The 21,073-nt window shown below is 42.0% G+C and overlaps 2 protein-coding genes across 3 annotated transcripts in view; one reads left to right on the top strand and one right to left on the bottom strand.

Annotated features, from left to right (window-relative positions):
* MXI1 (MAX interactor 1, dimerization protein) overlaps window positions 1-3,624 on the top strand; it is a 56,248-nt gene extending 52,624 nt beyond the window's left edge. For both annotated transcript variants that reach the window (XM_065067050.1, XM_065067051.1), the window contains exons 5-6: window positions 246-417; window positions 1,725-3,624. In XM_065067050.1, the coding sequence (XP_064923122.1) occupies window positions 246-417; window positions 1,725-1,888 (336 nt within the window). In that variant the 3' untranslated portion in view covers window positions 1,889-3,624. The remainder of the gene's footprint in view (window positions 1-245; window positions 418-1,724) is intronic.
* Window positions 3,625-8,718: 5,094 nt separating this feature from the next.
* On the bottom strand, window positions 8,719-19,324 carry SMNDC1 (survival motor neuron domain containing 1). Its single transcript, XM_065067049.1, has 6 exons — window positions 19,173-19,324; window positions 18,408-18,527; window positions 14,413-14,555; window positions 12,422-12,583; window positions 11,146-11,299; window positions 8,719-10,446 (listed from the first exon to the last, which is right to left on the bottom strand). Exons 2-6 carry the CDS (start codon window positions 18,525-18,527, stop codon window positions 10,309-10,311), a joined length of 717 nt encoding a protein of 238 aa, XP_064923121.1. The 5' UTR covers window positions 19,173-19,324; the 3' UTR covers window positions 8,719-10,308.
* Window positions 19,325-21,073: the final 1,749 nt, after the last annotated feature.

Here is a 21,073-nt window from a genome sequence, read left to right as displayed (position 1 = left end):
GAGGCTGTCCTCAGAGACTTTTTATACTAATGTGTGTGATTTATCAGGACTTGGGAGGTGGAAAATATATGAGGAGGTGGCATTGTTCTTGGAGAGTGTAACTCAGCTCAATTCAGCACTATTTTGCAGCTTAAATCCTTCGGGGGCCTGGGAACATGTGAAAAAAGCAGGTGGCTGGGCAGTGGAGGTGGGATGGAAGGAGAAAAGGATGAAACTAATTATTGATTCTTATTTGATCATGGCAGAAACTTGAAGAGGCTGAGAGGAGAAGCCAACACCAGCTTGAGAACCTGGAACGTGAACAAAGATTCTTGAAGAGAAGACTGGAACAACTACAGGGTCCTCAGGAGATAGAGCGAATACGAATGGACAGCATCGGATCTACCATTTCCTCGGATCGCTCGGACTCGGAGCGAGGTGGGTGTCACTGAACTAGCACTGAATCCCCAGGACTCTGCAAAGCAACGGCTCGAGATTCATCCATTTCTTGTCTCCCAGCTGACCCCTTCGTATGGCCTTTGGTATTTAGGCACACACATGCACATACACACAGACATCCATATATGTATGAAGAGTTTAGTATCTAATTTAGTCTGGAAGAAGCAATGCTATGTCAACTTGAGCTGTTTTCTGTGGCATTTAAAGTGACCTGTTTCTCTGAAAAGTTCTCTGAAATGCAGAAGCATTTGTTAGGAAAAATAATGTGATCACAAGATGATAGCCAAATACCTGATGGCAAAGTTGAGATATCTGTTGTGTTCTTTGGTCTACTGAATCTTTTGGTGACACAAGGAGGAAAATCTAAGAAGATATTAGTGGGACTGGAATGAGTGTTGCAAAGCAGCATCCAGCTTCTCGTTCTGTATTTGGGTCATGGTATAACCAAGGTACCGTGGTATAACCAAGCAAACTGCCTCTTAAAATTCCTGGAGTCATTCTACACTCCTCATATTTTTTTTCCCAAGCTTCCCAGAGAGTTCATCTTCTCAGTTAAAACTGGATAGAAATGATCTGAGTGGCTAACTGAAATTATCTGAGTTCAGATAATTTTATTATTTTGAATATCTCTGCTGTGGAGAGATACTTAGGCACAATAGATGGTTTGATATTTATTGACAGACCCAAAGATGCTATGTAGTTTGGCTGGGAGTCTGTAGTTAAAAAAAAAATAATCCTGAATAGTATGGGAACAAAGATGTCTGGTTACCTAGATTTCTGCTTCCTGAGTCTTTCTGAAAAATACAATTTATGTTTTAAAATCCACTGAGTGTCTCAGAGAGTAATCCAGATCCCCATGCTAATGCATCGTGATGCCCTGAGTGGTACCAGCTTTGACAACGTGATATCAAGCAAGGAGCATATTTCAGGGTAACTTCATGCTCCGTTTTCTCTCCTGCCCTCTTTTTTCTCTGTTTCTGCTTGTTTCCATCACTGGGGTAGTAGAGCTCTGAAGAAACAGTGGAACAAGCCCCACACAACAGTGTGTGGGGTGTCCTACCTGCGTTGACAGTGTGGCCTGCACGCTGGAGCAGTCAAATCCCTTTGCCAAGTCCCTCAATAAAACTCTAAGCTGATATCTGGTCTTTGTATAAATCATGTCCCCAGCCTGTCCTGCCAGACTATAGCTACATCCCTGACTGGGGGAGACCTGGCAGGTCGGTGGCTTGAAGGGACGTTTGGGTCTGGTGCTAACCTGTGTGCATTTCTTTTGTTTTCCTTTTTAGAAGAGATTGAAGTGGACGTTGAAAGCACAGAGTTCTCCCATGGAGAAGTGGACAATATCAGCACAACCAGCATCAGTGACATTGATGATCACAGCAGCTTGCAGAGTATTGGGAGTGACGAGGGTTACTCCAGCGCCAGTGTCAAGCTCTCGTTTGCTTCCTAGAACCAAGTGAGACAACAGTGCAGGGCGAATGATTTCACTGGGGTGATCAAACTGGGTCTTAAATGCAAGTATCCTCTTTCAGAAATGACATATTGACAGCTAGTCCTGGAGACACATGTATATAAAGCTTTTTGGGCAAAGGAAGCCTCCACAGAAACCCACATGTGTTTATTTGATTGTGTTACCAATCCCAATTCCTGCTGGCAAAAAGTTAGACCAAACCCTAGTCCCTTTGAAGTCAGTGAAATCCATTTGTTTCTGTGGGACCTGGATCTAGACCTTAGCGATGAAACACTTTGTTTTGAATTTATTTGTTTGAAAGAGGATACTAGAAACTCATCCCTCTCTTTCTGTCGTGAGATCTGAGAAATGTCACAATTTCTTCTATTGCATTCAGGTTGAACAACCTAGTTTAGGCCCTTTTGAAGAGCTTTTATGGTCCTAAAAGGACCATGTCCTACAATTTATCACAATCCAATGCTGTCGCAATGTACTAGGAAATCTAAGAAGGCTGACGTAGCCTAGAAATAACAACGACAATAATGATTAAGGTCTCATTCGGTGCCCAGAGAGAGAGGGGCAGCAAAGAGAGATGTTCAGGAGAGAACACCATTCAGCTCAGCTTTCTGTTGGACATCATTTAAAAAGCGAGTACCTCTGATGCGTGGCTAAAGCCGGGGTGCACGCTTGTAATCTACCAGCACATCGTGGGCTGTGTCACACGCCTCAGGCTGTGACACCCACGGCAGATCTCCCGGTAGATGGTGCTCGTACGCGGGCACACGACCAGCTGAGGACAGAAAGAAACCAGCACATCCGAGAGGTGATATGCCCCAAAGTCATGCCCAGATACTGAGCCACTATGACCTTTTTATTTGAAGAGATTTTTTGATAAACATTTGTAAATGTGTTGGGAGGGGAAACACCCCGAGTCTGATGTGTCTTTTTAGAGCTTATCCATATGAAACCTTAGATGTCTTTTATATGAATTTACGCCATGAAAAGATCTCTGTTTTGATGCAGCACTTGACCCAATGAAATGCAAAGATGCTTTTTTTGCCGTGCACACAATGGATGAAGGCTGTGCTAGCTGGAAGAGGCCAGGTTTGGTGGGGGTTTCTTCGGTTTTCTTTTTAGAATCATTCCCTTTGCTGACTTTCAAAGTTCCAGTCCAGTAGTTAACCTAGTTAAGCTCAGCACGTCTCTCATGTTAATGTAATGTTTTGACTGCACGTCCTGTTCCCAAGGGCCTTGCCATCTTACCTGTGCAGGTGCTGTTAAGAGCTATTATAGCAAATGTTTTCTAATTTTCTCGGAGATGAGCATTCTAACCTGCACTTTGAGGGCTTTGCTTTTTTTATTTTTGTCTTTTTAATGGCCAGGATTATTTTGTTTTCCAAGTTTTAAGAACCTTAATAGAGTCCTCACCTATGGCATTGTTTGAAACGTTGTATATCCTTAAGTAATTTAACTACCCCTCATTACTAAGAAAAAAAGAGGAAAAAAAATGCTTTATAAAATTCATAACTTATTGCTGATTTGAATGGGTTGTTAATTTCAGTTCTTTAGATTTTATTTTATTGTTTTACGTAGGGTTGGGCAAAAAGAGGTAAAATAAAATAAAAAAAAATAAAGACAACTATATTTAGCAGTGCAGTGGAATTGTGTTTAAATGTTAGCATATGGTCCCCATTAAAGTAGCACTTTAACGCCATTAAACATTTCTGTATCTGAAATGAGTTGTGTTCTTCCATCTTGCTCCTTCGTATCAGTTTAGCCAACCTTCTGTTCTCCTTGTGCCCTTCGATCCTGCAGTGGGAAGATCCTGAGTGAGTCTGCTGTAGAGTTTTGCATTATGATAAGTTGCCTGTGTTTAAATATTCTGATGTTTCCCCCACTTCCCTCCAAAATGTGTCATCCCCTGTGAGAGGCATAACACACTATAATCTTTCCATGGCTGTAATGAGTGATTTCTGTGTGGTTTGGGTTTTTAAAATTAATTTGCTTACTAAATCTGGATCAGGTTGCTGTTGTGAAATCTGTTTTCCCTTGCGTGTGTGTAATCCGGTGGCTCTGTACATCTGTTCTGCTTCCTTCGGGGCTGACCTGGCCGACTGGGACTCTGCCATGGACTGTGTTGAGCTCTAGGTTAGCGGATGGAACCCAAGGGTTTTCAAAGAAGAAATGCTGCTTGGATTGATATTTGGGGTCCATATAATCTCTGAATGACACAAGGTTTGGGACAGTCATCTGAGTGGTGAGAAGTGGGAAACTTCAGCTCTAGCAAGGCCTCATTTATTTATTCATTGTTATTCTCGTAAGTGTTGACCACTGGCAGCCCTGGTGCTGAGCGGCTGAATACCAGTGGGATTCACTTACTTACAACCCTTTTTCTGTAGCTGTCCCAGCATGTCCTCCTTCCTGTTATTCCTGTTTGTTTTAAATGGCCACTTGTGAAAGAAATACCACAGCTGAGAAATCCTGAAGTTCAAGGGGTGGGGAATGGCTTTGCTCTCCTGGTTGAGGTAAAACAGTGACATCTCTGTGGTTGGAATAAACGTATCTGAAATGTTTGCTTGGATGCTCCAGAGCCAGTTTGGCATCTCCTACCTTTTCTAGTGTTGTGGCCTTGAAGGGGTCTGGGTATCAAGTGCAAATACAATGGGGACGATGTACAGGAGGTGAGGTTCCATCAGCTGCCCCTGCCTCACCGTTCAGCTGGCAGCACCGGTGCGGACAGCGAGAGGACCAGGGAGAAAACAAAATTAAGAGCGTTTATGATAACAGCTGCAGACAAGAGGTTGTTTGCTCTGCTGGAGGATTCTTTTGGCAGGGCTTAGCAGACTTCAGCTGGGGCTTGGAGAGTTTCTTACGTGATGGAAACACCTATTTCTGGCTTTTTGAGGTTGCTCTGCACCGCTTTGTTACTGCACCGGGGACTCTGGCTTTTTCTGTGTTGTTGCGGCTCATGCAGTCTGTCACGCTCCTCACTTTGCTGTTTGTTGGTCTGATGTGTTGTGCTGACACAGTCAAGATGACTAATTGGCTCAGAGAAGTTGCTATAAGTTACTTTTAGATGATTGTACAGGCCAATTCGTATGGTTATAGAGGTCATCAGTTAGATGATCATAATAGTTCCTTCTGCTTAAAAATGTATGAATCTCCCTGTTGTGGCAAGCCAGAGTAGTCCTGTGTGCCAGATCTGCTTAAGATCACGTCAATTTTCGAAGTATCACCAAAATTTCTACTGGCCACCCTGAAATCATGTAAAACAGAATGAGTATCCGAAGGTGCAGATCCAAACCCTTGAGGGTCAGGTGTCTCTTACCCTTTGGAAGCTGAGATGGTCCCTCACACTGCTGAACTGTAAGAGATCCAGTACAGCAAGTCACTTTACTAATTTTTCCCCAGAAAAGTACTCACAGAAACTTTCTGTTCTGTCTAAACTCTGCCTTTAAAAAAAAATATATATATATGTATATAATTCATTCACCCCAAAAGATAAAGACACCCTGTGTGGGTTCCCAACTCTGATGTATTTTAATCCACAATGGTGTGGGATTTGTGCTGCTTCCAAGGCCTCATTTTGCTCCTTTGCAAGTAGAGAGGAAAATGAAACACTTCACTCGAGTCTTCTCTGTGTTCGGAGGTGTCTGCCCACCATATTAACTGTAGTTTCATCCAGAACAACACTTCTCTCACCACATGGTAATTTGGTACGGAATCATGTTTTCCTTTCATCTTTGCAAAATAGTGTGAGGGTTTTTATGGTTTGCTTTATGGGTGCTATTGTTTTTCTGCTTTATTTTTGTGTTTGTAGGGTAAGAGAAGCCCTAAATCTATTATCTGCTTAATTTTACAAGAATACTGCTGCTTTTCCTGTAAAAACAGAATTGGATGTGCTTTCCCTAGGCCACTTGCCCACCCGCTACACACACGTGCAAGCGGCTCCCTCCTAAGCTCATTCCATCAAGTCCTCCCCCTGAAATGAGATCCCCAGCAGGGCCTTTTGCTACAGACAAACCCATTAAAACCACCATCCAGCATTTTCCTTCTTTTGACACAAGTGTATTACACAGTGTCATCTCGCGTCTGCAGACGAGCTGGAGATGACTATCTGGCAGCATTTGTCATGGTTATCCTGTGGCGAGTTGTCACTTGAAGGTCATTTTAATGTCCGTTCCATTAGAGACACGTCAGTGACGAAGGTGGTCTCGAATCCGTCTGTCTCAGGAAATCTGTAGGTCAATAGGAATGGGGTTAACCACACAAACCTGTCGTTTGCCAGGTTTTGCCTTGTGTTTTCTGTTTGTTTGTTTGCTACCATCTGTTTCTGGCCTGTGAGCTCCAGCCTCCTGCTTTTCTGCTCTTTGTTCTCTTTTACTTGCTGCTCACTGTATGTAATCTGTATTCTGTGTTGCCCTGCTGAAATGGGTGAAACATTTGGCTTCAGTCTTGTGCACTAAATGGAGTCTTTTTGTTTGTTTGTTTTTCCCTTAGGATCATAAGTTTGGCTGGTTTGTATTTTCTGACACCAGGCATGCGTCCTCGGAGAGAGAAACTGGGGTCCCCTCCTAGAAGATAGTGGTAAAACCCAGGACTTTGTTCTGAGGTTGGGGAGGTGATGATAATGAAAAGTCTATAAATAACAGAGTAAAGTCTAATTGTTTTTTCCTGGGGCTTTGTCCTGTATACAGGTTCTCTAGTGAGTGATAAATCCTGTGACCTGATAGTGACTGAAACTCCTCTACATCTGCAATTCAGTCAGAATTGTCCTGGGGACCCTCAGGGAGAAGGAGCGCATCCCTCTTCCTCTCTGTTCACCAGTCTGCACCAAATACTTAGAAAATACTCATTTGCTGTCAAATTTGCTTGAAATTGGCCAATAGATCTAAGTGATGTTTGGGAGGACGAATGAGAGATGAGAGTGGTTGTCTGTATGCACACTGTTTTCCTTTGGAGCAATCTGTTATAGAAAGGCAGGTTGTTTAATTGGGGATAATGCACAGCACTGACCTCCTGCTTCCCTGCTCATTTCCTTCTGAGAGGAGGAATGATCTTTAATTATTAGGCAGAAGCAGAGATGAAAATTCTATGGGTATTGGTACTGCGGCTGTGGTACGAAATTAGTAGTATTTAGGGTTTCTGTTTGGGGTGCTGCTATGACTAAAACTGAAGAGTTGTCTGCTAAGCCTCATTGCGGTCCTGAACGTTGCAGCAGGGCTGTGTTCCAGCAAGGATTCATTTTGATCTTGAGGGATGTTGCAGTGTTGAAGAATTTAAAGGGTTTTTATGGTAGCTGTAACGTTGTGTTGCTGGTCAGAATGCGCACAGACCTAGTTCATAGCTTCACCTGGGCTACCAGTGCTGCAGCTAGGGCTCGGTTTAGCCCAGGCTGGGGAATTCCTGCCATCTGACCCCTTTTCAAAAATACTTGTCTCAAAAAACAATGAATTGGTTTTGATCTCCTCCTGAAAGGCTTGATGGGGAAATAAAAAGGCTCTTTCCTGTCCTGGACTGGTGGACAACTGTACAAAACAGTACTCACCACCTTAGGGAATACTTGTTCCGTAGGGCTGTTAAAAATGTCGGGTTTAAAACTGAGCATCACTGTTATTACTCACAGAGAACTTACTTCTCTTTAGGAAGTTACACCTTCCAGTCTAGGTGACAGCAAGACATCTTTTGTCAGCATCCACCATGGGAAAGCTTTGCAGTTCTGTACAGAGCAGAGAACCGTTGCGAGGTGAGTTCAGCGCAGAAAGGTAATAGCTTTGCAATAGGAAATCATGTGAGTGGTCTGTATAGCAGAGCCTTCAGCTCCAGGCCAGAGTTCTGACATGTCAGTGAAGTTGTTGATTCATCAGGTTGTTTGTTAGCAGATCAGTAACTGTACTTATTCTGCCTGTGAGAGGCCCAGAACTCAACAGAACAGAAGTTCAAGTCGTCTTCAAAATGTTCTGTTGTTACTGGGTTACCATCTATTCCAGGTAAGGCATCTAAGAAAAATATGTATCAAAACTTTCAGTATTTCTTTGCAGTGCCCAACAGCAGAGTTAGCTCAGCTAAGTTCATTAGGCAACCCCGGTTATAAGAGGTAACGGTAAGTAAACAGAAGTTACCAGTTTTGCTGAGTTTTTTGGGAAAAGCTCAGCAAAAATGACAAAGTCCATGAGACCCACGAGTTTTATCTTGGGCTGGACTGTCTGTTATCATAAGGGAGGCTGATGTGCCCATTGTGTTCCACTGACTCACTGCACCTTTAGTCCTCTTCAGGACTAGTGAACAAATAGCCCTGTGATGGACCATTTATTGTATTTATTACATCAAAAGCTGAGCACATGCAGTGCATGCCAGCTGTGGGAGAAGTCTCTGTTTTCTTTTTGAAAAGACAGGTGGAGTTAAGAAAAGCTCACATGGCTTCCTGAAAACTTGAAGATGTTTCTTTTGGATAGTGAAAGGGAGACAGGATCTCTGCGTCACAGCGAGACCAGGTGACCTGCCCCACCCTGTCACTGTTGCAAGACTGTCACCTATTTAATGTCACTGCTCAGAGTTGTTGCTGTAGGGTGCAGGCTCTAGTACAAATTCCCTCTCAAAGAGCCATGGAGTCAGATTATTTTATTCTTAAGAGCTTTTCTATGCAAAAGGAAATGTAATGTCCCTGCTACCAGTGAAGATGAGGAATTACGCAAAATCCACTTCATCTTGCAGTGACTTGATTCACTTTCATGAACTACATTCCATCCAGCAGATTCTATATTTACCACCTTCCTAATCATTTACTGGCCCCCCAGCATGACTACTTTTTCATAACTTGGTCAAATGTATCCAGCAGATTTTAAACACTTTATTTAATAAAAGTTAAAACATACAAAACTGAAATTAACACACTTTGTATTCATAAAAATCATCTTCTCCCATTATAGGGAGAACCTTTTTCTATGTATGGATTCTAAACTACCAGTTGTAGAGTTTAGCTTGAGTTGTGACTCAGATAACTGATGGACATTTCCACCAATCAGTGCATCAACAATTGCTGACGTGACCTGATCTAGTTAACAAATTACAGAATGAGCTACATTAACATAATATACAGGGAAATAATGGTCAGGGTTAACGGACAAGAAACACCCTTTAATGGGGGAAATAGCTGATGTACTCTTGTCCATTAACTCAGCCCTAGATTTTACAAAAATAATATCTACATTGTATACAGGGCTACCCATTAACTTCTTTAAACACGTTACAGGGTCAGAGATGGCACCACTACCGTGAGAGACAAGTAACAGAGGAAAACAGATCACATATAAAATACAAGAAAGCAAGAGCTTTTACACATTCTTTCCTGAATAAACTTGAAGGGGCTCAGCAGCACTGTAATACGGCTGAAGTGACAATAACACTAGAGCCAGTCACTTATTTAAGGACAGAAACTTCAGGCAAACCTGGAGTGACGCACAACTAAGCAGGATCTCAGCGTTTGTACCCGCTGAGCTGCAGTTGTGTGTGAGGGGAGGGGGGTGGCCCAGACACAAGCTGTTCTGTGCGCTCCAGCTCTGTACCATCAAACCTGCAACATCTGCAAGAGGGGAGATGATGGCTTCTGTCCAAACCACTTCTGTTCTTGGGGAGGGGTGGGTATTTTTAAATACAGTTCTCTACTTTGAAACGAGTCAAAATAGCGTGTCCTATGGTTTTCTGGTTACATTTGAATAACCTCCTATTAAATTTCAATGAGTATTAAAAAAAGGCAAACCAACACAAAACAGCATCTCCTCTGCTTAACTTCTAACACAGGGAATTCAGACTTCAATTAAAGCCAGATTTATTGTTTCTAGCACATGAATCCTCATTAGTAGTAAAGATCCTGCTGGCCATGCTCTGCCCCCATTAACTGCTGTACAGTGGATTTGTAAGGGAGGAATTTAGAACTTCTCAGCAACTCCACGTGACGTATAAGCTGTGATGGAGTCTAGTGCCCTCTCTGAGCTGCAGCAGCTCTGGAACGCTGAGCTTCGCACTGGGACTACAGAAACAAGAGGGGCTGTTAAGGTGCCATTTTTATACTACCACCATTTTTCTTAAGGAAAAAAACCAAACTTCCACTACTAGTATGAATGGAAAATTCCAGACATCAAAGGTGCAGATAACCACTGCTTTCAGAGGGACAGGTAACAGCAGCTCATGAAAGCCTTTACCTGCAGAATGTATTTGAATGCAACTACAAAAAGTTTAATGATTGGGGGGGGTCAAATCAATAGCTGGAGATTTAAGGCTCATATCAGCTGAAGCCAAAGTGATGGTGACAAAATGGACTACTCGCTATGTGCCAACAAATAATTTACTTTTAGAAAAATATAATGATAAAAAGATAAGTGTAAAGCCCTGCAGAGATGAAGCTCCACCTTTTTCCTCTGTTACTGAGGCATCAAATGCCTGACATTATATTTAGAGGTATCTTGATACTGTGTCATAGGTTTGTCTGCAATTCCACATGTTCCAACTCCAACTTTGCCAGTTACGCTCTCGGGGGAAGCAAAAATACTCCTCTTGACCTGTAAATAAAACAGAAAACACCATTTCTGAATAATTACTAACTGGCTCTTAAAAAAAACCAAGCAATTGTTACCATTTTAAGTGTTTCAATACGCTCACCTTCTTACCGACAGGTGCACTTTCTAAGGGCCAGCTCATGTTACCAGCAAGTGAGACAACAGAGCTGGGAACTTCCAGGTACCCAAGTACTGGATGTGACTGCAGTACTCAGAACTTTGGGTCAGGCCAATAATAAAATTCACCTTCTTCATAAGATGATATCTAATAATTGTTCATAAGGAAGCCTGAAGTTTCCCACACTGTCCAGCAGCTCTTGGTCAAGCCATGATAAAAATGAAATAAGGCTTTAAAGTGTCCTTGCTACCTTTTTTTGCACTATTATTGCCATTCCAGGGCAATTGCTTAGCGCTGTGTCTGACAGGTCATAAACACAGCAAGAAGTCAGGCTTGGAGGATCAGACAGGCCCAAAGGTTCTGAGGTCCAACAAACACCACCTGGCAACTAACAGTGAGCTGAGCACACGCTCAGCCTCTAAAGATGAGCACAAAACCAGGCCTTTCACCTGTACAAAATACCACATCGCACACTTCAGAATCCCAATGAACCCCCCTTAAAACCACTTCCTCCTCTCTCCCAAAGTACTGCACAGAATTGTACACCTCCTTGTTACTCCCATACTGACAGAAGTCAAACCAACCTGGCCTTTTTTGTTTTTAGAATAGGCTCTGTTGTTAAACTGTTGCCACTTGACTTTCTGGTCCTCTCTTTCCTGTTCAAGTTCTTTAATTCTCTGAGCTTTTTTCAAAGCTTTCTTCTTTTTATACTCTCGTTGCTGGGCTATCATCTCTTTTCTGGAGGGAAGAAGAAAAAGACATTTTATGTTTGTGCCTTTTCCTGTAAGAAACTAAAACCCCTCTAAGACAGACAAGCACAATAGTTTTCCGTGAGTAAATGACTAAACAAAGCTTGTAAATATCCTCCACTTCTAAGAATAAAAAAATAAAGTTTTTCCATGCATAAGCATTATATTACTTTTAAATATATGGGTGTAATAACAGCAACCACCACCTGACTGAGACCATGCCAAACACAGCAACCCATGGGACCGCCAGCAATTCGCTTCTGAAACATAAAAGGTACCTATCAGCACTTCTACGTTTTAGAAACATCTAGGGTTTGGAAAATTTGAATAGCCCGTTCAAGTGAAAAGCCCAAACTTTTCTGGAGGTCTGCAGGACTCTCATGCTACCAAGTATTGGACAGGAATGTGAGGAAAAGAACAAAGATGAGTTACTTTAGTAAAGATAAGGAAGTTCAAGGAGTTGATCTATGCAGTGCCCCTCAGAGAAATCCCTCTGGGAACCTTGCCCATAATGAACTAAAATCATATCGCCTTTTTTCCCCACTCCAAAAAAAATGGTTTCAGCCCTTAAAAATACCTTCCTGTGTTAGACACAGCAGGATAGTGTGTACAGCACACCTGCCCTGCAATGGGGTCAACACAGCTGTCCCAACACAGGGAGGGGGCAGAGGCCCTTTGTGCTACTGAATATACCTGTTCCTGTTGTTAGCCAAACCACAGCTCTGAGAACAGCCTGCACTCAATCTGGGCTGAAACTTGCAGGCTCTCTGCTCTCAAGGAAAGAGTACGCATATTTTTTCATCTACTGCTTACATACTTTATACCTTGAGATAGCATAATCTGAGTAAAACAAAGTCTATCATGTTATCTTGCCAGCATACATAACACACGTGATATCGGCCACAATAATCTACCAAACATTATATGCTAGATTGATTTAAGATCCTTTTTCAAGCACACATGAAGATATTAAAGAGATATAAAATTAAAAAAAAAAAAAGATACATTCTATTTCATTAACAAATTTTTATAGCTGTGGGAGGAAAAACAAACAAAAACCCAGAAAAACCACAAAGCAGCTTTTTCAGACTTATGCCTGTGTGTTGCTTACTTGGACATAGGTTTGTTGCCACTGTCCTCTTTTGCTTTTCTTCCCTCCTCCACAGGCTTGAGGTTGAACAGAGGTGTCACTTCAGCGTTGCCATACCCAGCAAATGTGATTGCAGCTGTTCCATTCTCCTCATCTATTTCTTCAATCTCAGCTTCATAACACCTGTAAAGATATCATGGCTGTAAGCATGTGAGTAAAGCTTTAATACTCAGCCTTTCAACATCCTACACTGTCAGCCAGCTAATGGCATCAAGTCAAAAATTTGCAAATATCAGCCTTCATTTTCAGGATCAACACACAAATCAAACCAAGAGATTATTTTCTTAAGGTCAAAGAGGAACAAGTACAGAGACTGGAAGCTGCTGTATTTGACCGTTAGCATCAAGAAGCAAAGGCCTCACAGTTATCAGGACTAATGATTAATGCTGGGGCCAATCTAATTAGATATCCTGATTTGGTTCTAGTTCTGGCAGGTCATGGGATTGGAAAAGCAAACGAACAAACAAAGCAACAAACAAACAAACAAACCCCATAGAACACGGCATTCACAGCACACAGCTGTCAGGGAATTCACTGAGTAGTTTTGAAAGACGTTAGTTCACAAGAGCAAAGCTTTAGTTCCGTTTTTCTCCATATGAAAAACAAACAAAAAAAAACACCCTGAAGCTTTCAAAATATTCTCTCTTCAAAATTCAGTTTTCTTATTGATTTAAAATAGCAATTCTGAAATTTTAGCAGAAATCAGTCAATTTCATATTTATGTGTAAGAAACACTTTGGTCGAACTGACCAAAATGAGTTGTTTCATAGACAATAATCCAGTTCACATTCACTAAATTAATTTCTTTTGCTATTCTAGTGGGCCGACAAAATCTTGAGTTCAGCTAGATGAAAGTACAGGGAAACCCAAACTGCATGAGGTAAAAGGTATTCATCTCTGGCTAGCTCTTCATGAAACACTGCTCACTTTAGAAACGTTGCAGAGGAAGTAAAGGATTTAAAAAAAGGGAATACATTTAATTCCAATAAGATCCACTTGAGTGGACACTCTGGCACACTCTTCCCCAAGCTCTGGTTCTCTAACTCAGCGATCAGAGCACGAAGAATGAACCAATGGTGACCTAATACAGTAAAATTCAATTTTTAAGTTCTTACACAACAGTATTTTACTTATTAATAATCTGCGACAGAAAAATTGTTCACATTTAGGTTTATTTTCTACCTAGGACATTAATAGCTGCACCAAAATCTCTGTGTGGTTACTACATTGTTAATAAAACCACATTTGTTGAATAGAGCTTCTCTCTAAGTGAGAATGATTGGGATATTAGTCCTGCATAAATAGTAATTTTTTAAAAGTTGCAACAGTTAGACATTTTTGCAGTATGGACAGTAATTTTAGAATGTTTATTTCAAAGATTATGAAGTCAGAATGATCTGCTTGCGTTCCCAGAACTTCACAGGCTAATGTAATGGAGATTAAAACCAAAAAGTTGATTAATTCTGTATTTACCTTATACAGCTAGTAACTTCATAGCCAAAAACCAGCACTTACAATATAAAAAATAATTGCCAGTTAGAGGCACAAACGGAAATACAGCAAGGATTTTTCTTGATAGCCATCAATTACATATATATGAATGCAATGACAAATTATGAATTATACATCCTGATACCTTTAGGAAAGGCTGTTCTGACAGGTCAATTCATGATAGTCTGCCATGTATTACATTAGCAAATGGTAATTTACCAAAGCTACCCTACTTTTATAAGGCTAGTGACAAACAGGGCATTTCTGGAAAGTGACTCCACATCTCTCTGTTTTTTCTAAAATACTGACCTTTAATAAAGCCTGTACCAGAATACCTAATATCATATTTATTTCTTAATTTCTTTTTGCTTTTAGTCACCCTAGAGGCAGTTCAAACTGAATGAAAGTCTCTTACCATTGAACTATTTCATGTAACTGTTAGAGAAGTTTTCTACACTTACTGTCCATCCTCACTCCATATTGCCATACACCTGTCCCCAACCTTCCAGGAGTGACTGGGCAGAGCAGAAGCAGAACTGTCAGAACTTGCAAGAGTTTCCGAAGGTTGTGTTGAAAGGAGATCTTTGGTTAATTCTATGACTTCCTATAAAAGACAAAAAACCCACAAAGAATAATTTTTCAGACTCTCTCACCATACATATTTTTACCCCAAGCTTACTGGTTTGGTTTTTTTTTTTGAAGTTACAATATTAAATTCATAGCTGATGTAAAGTGGACCAACTTTGGTTTGGTTTTTTGATCATTTAACTAAACTCATTCATTGCCAAAGCAGACAGAAATATGTATGGTCCTCACTGCATTGTAGTAAAGTTACCCATGCCCTCCTCAAAATTTCAAGTAGCCGCCTATTATTTTCACAGCATTCCTTTCTAGATTAATTTATCCATAACCACAAAGACACAGCCAGCCTCCAATAAGAAGACAAAAAACATCAACAGTGACTGTACACGTGGCTGCATGGGATGTTGCTTATTAACAAAAACAAAAAAAATATAATAAAAAAAATAATCACAACACACGTGTCAGAACAAGTGTTCAGCAGGACAGTGCTCTGAAGACAAAACATGAAGGGACATAACGCTTCTATTCTCTCTCTAGCCGGGCAGTTTATTCCCATCCCTTCCCATTTGGGACTGGCTACATTATATATCGTAATGTCTAAACCACACAACAACTACCAGTATAATTGCAGCATTTCTAAGTGATTAAACATTTTTCAGTTTACTCAAAAATATGTGAAGCACCCAGAGCCAGTGTGGAAGAGTTCCTTCCAAGACTGCCACTCTGCCAAGCCCTCTCATTTACAGAAGGCACTCAGGTGCATAATAAAGAAACGTATTTCTTTAAGTCATTTTGATATAAGTGTGTATTTTCCTCTGAATTCACTGATCTTAAGATTTCTGGTCAGGCACTCCCTTGCTAATACAAGACAAATAGAATCACAATTTTTTTCCAGTTCCTTTAAATACTATTCATTCACAGACAGGAACATGCAAAAGCCCCTCCCCAGCTTCCTGCCAATGTTACATTTTTATTCTGTGCAATCAAGACCACTGTTTTTCACTACTGTTAAAGAGGAGTCAGCACCTAAAATCCCATTTAAACTTTCTATATAAGGGAAAGAAACTCTGCAGTCCTTAAAAAGAAAAACTCTCCAGTTATTTGAGTATCTCACCATGAACTATTGCCACTCTCCTAACTAACAGGAACTATTAAAATTAAGGTAAAGCTACAGATAAGCAATGTTCAGTTGATGCTCAGCAAAGCCTGAACCTTCCTCACGGTTTCACACCCCAGTTCAGCTGTGGGCACACAAAGACTAGTTTGGGACAAAGCAGTAAAGCAGCTCTTCTTCATTCCTCAAGAACCTACACGATCCTCAGCAACTGCCAAATAAAATGTTAATAAAACAAGCTGATGTGCATTTCTATCTGATAAACTATACAACTGGCATGTATGGCCGAACATTATGCCTCTGTTGCAGCTGCTAATGTCTGAATTTCCACCACCTTCCTAACAAAAGTTCTGTTCTTTGTTTTAGAGGAGCTACTAGTTAATAAGTGCAACTGTAAGCACAATCAGTAGCAACTGTAAGCACTGAAACATCCTTACAATTACTTCTACTACTTAAATCTCCATTTTCTGTAAAACTACAGCTGAACTAGAACAGATTTTGATCGAGTTACCCAATTTGAAAGCGTTCTGCAGAACATCTAGCATTAGCCTAATTTTCCCCTCCCGGATGCAAAACCCCAAACTATTCCTCAACACATAGACAGCTCTATTCTGAAAACCCAAGAGGCATCAAAGTTTGGAAAAGGTATCTTATCTCAGCAGGTCAAACACAACGCATCAGGCACAAGCAACCTGAAAGTCTGTTTCAGCTATGTTGACTACCAGTAATACGAAACTGTTGACTTGTTCCTGCCACATCCATAGATGGCTCATTGTAGAACTCAAATGTGAAGAGTTTCTAACAAGGATTCTTTGAATTTTATAAAAGCCACATATATACCAGGCTATAAATAGCAAACTTTTGGTAAACATCTTTATCTGATATCTACATATCATAGTGCTAATCATGCAGAATAGGAACAGTAATTTTATTGCAACCCATGGGACAGTTCTAAAGTCTTTAACGGAATAACTCGTTCAAATAAAATTTGTGAGCATGTGTTAGACTGCTACAGCAGCTCAGTACAGCCACATGGGCTGAACAGCATGGCCTGCCGCCACATCCCGTGACCCAAAGGTGTGACCCGCAGAGAATACTAGTTAGAGCTTGCCAAGGCTTTTCCTGACCAACTGGTCTTTACAAAGCCAGACAAAGCTCTGCACTCCAGAACACAACACCCACAGATATAATCTCCAATTACAGAAGATGACAGCTGCCATCAGTTCTACTTGATGCAAAGGTAAGTTGGGTCCTTGGGTGCATGGACACCATCCTAAAAGCACTTCAGTGAAACAAAAAGGGAAAAGCTACATATTTAGAAAGACTTCTAATACTTATTTAACCTTTTACTCAGGAATAAACTAAGTATACCAAATGCACTAGTGCATCACTATTTCTGATAGAAAAAATGTTTCAATTACATAGTAACAATCTCTTTGAACAGAGAAAAAGCTATTTAGTTGGGACACTGAAGCATTGAACCCAATTTTACAATCATTAGGTTGGCATATATTAAGTCTGCAAAACATTATGTCATTTTCAAGGTGGAACATATGGATAGCAAACCTTTTGGGGACGAAAGTGTAAAGATCTTCCCCATTCTGTGCAGAAAGCTTTTATTAAAAAGTTTGCAAGTTGTCCTTTCACATCAATGATCTCTGCATATCAAAGCCGAGGTCGTGTTGGTATCGGAAATATCATCCCATATGGGTTTTGCTGTGCATTTTAAAAATATAAAAATATACACATGCTTTTAACAGTGTACAACAAAGGACATTAAGATGATCTATAAAGTGCCTTGTGGGCACAAAGCCTTTGTAATTTAAAAGGAATTCTAAAGATCACTGATTTGAGGCACTACTCGCACTTTGGTTGAAGCATCATTTTTATCGCTGTTATTTCCATACAAACAGTGGTTACTAACTCTGGGTAGTTTGATATATTTTTAGATCCAGAAGCTAAAGCAATCCACAACAGAAGTGAAGCAGCATCTTGCACTCTCATGATAAATTTTAACAGTACTGCTGGTTTCGTATTTATATGCCAATGTGTCTTTATATGCTCAAAAATCTAAGAGACCACTTATCAGCTTAAAATTGGGCTGGTGGTCTTCCTGTCACCAAACAATACCTGAAGGACCAGAAATTACTTTTAGCTCTTAAGAATGCGGTATGTTCTCAAATGTTTAAAAAAAAAACACAGATGGTAAATGAAGAATACGACTCTGTTCCTTTCTTATAGAAAAACCTTAACACCATCAAGGCTTAGACGTACAAGGAATATTGAACTACACTCTAAAGCTTTTATCATTGCAAATCCAAGTAATGAACAAACAGATTCTGGATCAAATTATTTGAGAACTCAAAAATAAGCAGAAAAGTATAATGTTAAGCCAAATCGTCAGGCTTCAGCACAGTAAAACCAACAAAAAAATAATTGTTTTCTGAAAAATGCTTTAAAAAAAAACAATAAAAGAGACAGTCAAGACAGCACTGGCATATCTTTCATCACTCTGGCTAAGTTTTTAGCAGATGAGTTTGCTATATAAATTAGTACATCTTTTTCACTAATCTACAAGTTTAAAATAGGCCACATTTTGCATTTTTGCAAACCATCCCTACCATAACTGTATCAAAATACGCAAAAAGAAAGTAATAAACCACAAAGCATATATTTTTGCTGCAATGCAAACATTCAGGAAAGCTGAAACACTTGCAAAACACCCTAAAGTTTCAACTGCTCATGCCCTCAAGTTCTCACCTGTAAGTCTTTCTTCAGTTTTAGTAAATCTTCATTTTCTGCATTTCCAGATAAGGCAGCCTCAACCTGCTGAAGCTGAGCTTTGTAGCTAGCTAACTGCTTAGCAAGGTCTTCTGACATCTGCAAGAAACATTCACACACAGAAGATAAAACCAACAGCCTTGCTGCTTTTTAATCAGCTCCTGTGGAGCACGTAAAGTGGAATTGATTAATAAATAACACGAAAAGCTATTACTGAAGTATTAAAAACACAACTCACTAACTTTCAGTAACTCACTATTTGACTACAGATAGCCACTTACCTTAGTGTTGTACTGTACAACTACCCCCAAGCAATTTATTAAACAGAAAGCCTAGACATGCGCCTGTGTGCGCTGGGAAAACGCATCACTTACAGCACACAGGCTGCACAGCCTTGAGGCGCCCTCGGAATCACCCACGTCTGTACAGAACTACCGCGCACTGCAGCTTTGTCCCTCCGGCTGCCCCAAGCCGCGGTCTCCTTCACCGAAATCCTCCTGGGACCCAACCGCCCGGCATCAGGGCCGGCGAGCCCATCCCTGGGCCACCCGTCACCTGTCGGCCCGAGCCGGGCGGCTCGGGGTGCGGCGGAACGGCTCGGCAGGCGGCCCGGGCCCGGCGGACAGGCCCAGGCTCAGGCCTAAGCCGAGGCCTAGATCCAGGCTACGCCAAAGCGCAGCCGGACGAGGCCGCCGGGCGGCGGAGCGCGAGCCAGGAGGGCGGCGAGCAGCCGCCGGCTCTCACCTCGGCGGGCGTGCGGGGCCCGTGCCGGCCGGGGGCGGGCGAACGGCGCCGCTCTGGATCCCGTCGGGCCGCGGCGGTTCCGTCTCCTTCGCCGCAGACCGGGAGCGGGGGCGGGGCAAAGGCCGAGCGCGCGCCGGCGCTCGCGAGAGCCCCCTCCCAACCCCGTCCGGTCACGTGCTTCCGGCGCGCGGCGCTGGTTGGCCGAGCGCCTCAGCCAGATCACGCGGCCTTCGGGTCACGTGCGGGGCTCAGCGGGGCGGGGGGATTTGCCCGTGCAGCCTCGCGAGGCCGCGGGAGCGCGCAGGCGCGCGGGGAGCGCGTGAGGGCGTTGTGTGCGGGGCGTGCGGGGCGTGTTGTGTTTGGAGGCGGTTCAGGGGTGAGCTCGTTAATGTTTGTCAATATCCAAAGGGTGAGTGTCAGGAGGATGGATCCAGGCTCTTCTCGGTGACAGCCAATGACAGGACAAGGGGCAATGGGTACAAACTGGAACACAGGAGGTTCCACTTATATATGAGAAGAAACTTCTTCTCAGTGAGGGTGGCAGAGCCTGGACCAGGCTGCCCAGGGGGGTTGTGGAGTCTCCTACTCTGGAGACATTCAGACCCCCCTGGACACCTTCCTGTGTGACCTCACCAAGGTGTTTCAGCTCTGGTGTGGGGATTGGATTGGATGAGCTTTTGAGGTCCTTTCCAATCTCTAACATTGTGTGTTCTGTCACCCTCACTGAGAAGTTTCTTCTCATATTTAAGTGGAACCTTCTGCGTTCCAATTTGCACCCATTGCTCCTTTTCCTATCACTGGTTGTCACTCAGAAGAGCCTGGCTCCCTCCTTGTGACATTCACCCTTGATGCATTTATTTTTTCACTCTCAAACATGGGACTTTCTGGCTGCTTCAGTGATAATTAAAACCATGCAAAACTTACTACCAAACAACTTTGAGTAGCTTTCGGTATTTGAGCCTACAATAGGAGAGGAGAGGGGCAGGAAAAGCTCAGTGGCTTCTTCAAGCCTGTCACAGGAAGGAAAAACTATTTCCTGCTGGAAATCCAGTCATTAATTTGGCCTTGAGCCTGTGGGCCGGGTGAATTGAGCAGGCGCCCAAGGAGCTTCTTGGTATTCCCAGGAGGATCCGCGTCTCCTGCAAACATCCTGTCCCTCACAGTCACAGCTTGCGTGGCTTCACAGGAAAGTGACCTCACTTGGACTCCTTGGCTTTGTTTACATATTAAGGGAGAAATATATCTACTGTGTTCTGTGACACTTGGTTTATACCCTCAGAGGATATCCTGACTCAAGATAAAACTCATTTTCTGTATCTTTGTGTATGATTTGGTAATTAAAATACAGAAATTATTGGACGCCGTTTGCAGACTGATTGATGAGACCAAGTGTAACAACTAGGAAAACAACAGTAGCATTTTTCTAGTATTTTTATTAATGACCTAGAAATAGATATAGAAAACATCTTCTGGTAAGAGTTCATGGACAGATCAATGACTGTTGAAAAGACATAGAAATTTATAGGTACAGAGCAACGCTAATGACTGAGTGTATCTATGAGTTAAAATGGACATTAGTACAATCACTTTCAACTTCACCTCTCAGAACAAGAGATATAGGCCATATCTGCAGGACTGAAGTGACAAGAGAGGGACTGAGGACATCTGAAGTGTCCCCAGAGGCAACAACAGCAAAAAGGAGAACATTTCTGTGGTTGCATCAGCAGGAACAAGCACAGGAAGTATTTCTGTAAAAGTTTTGATGAGAGTTAATACTGAAAGAGTATATCTGGTTCTGGAATCTGGAGTTTTGTGGCATCTGCAGACTTCCAACCAGAGCCACCAACATGATTCGGTGGCTGGAGAAAGTGCCTTTCTAGCAGTGAAACACTGAAGTGCCC

The sequence above is a fragment of the Columba livia genome, chromosome 6 (assembly GCF_036013475.1).
Source record: "Columba livia isolate bColLiv1 breed racing homer chromosome 6, bColLiv1.pat.W.v2, whole genome shotgun sequence".
NCBI classification, from domain to species: Eukaryota; Metazoa; Chordata; class Aves; order Columbiformes; family Columbidae; genus Columba; species Columba livia.
This window is presented reverse-complemented; position numbering and strand designations above follow the sequence as displayed.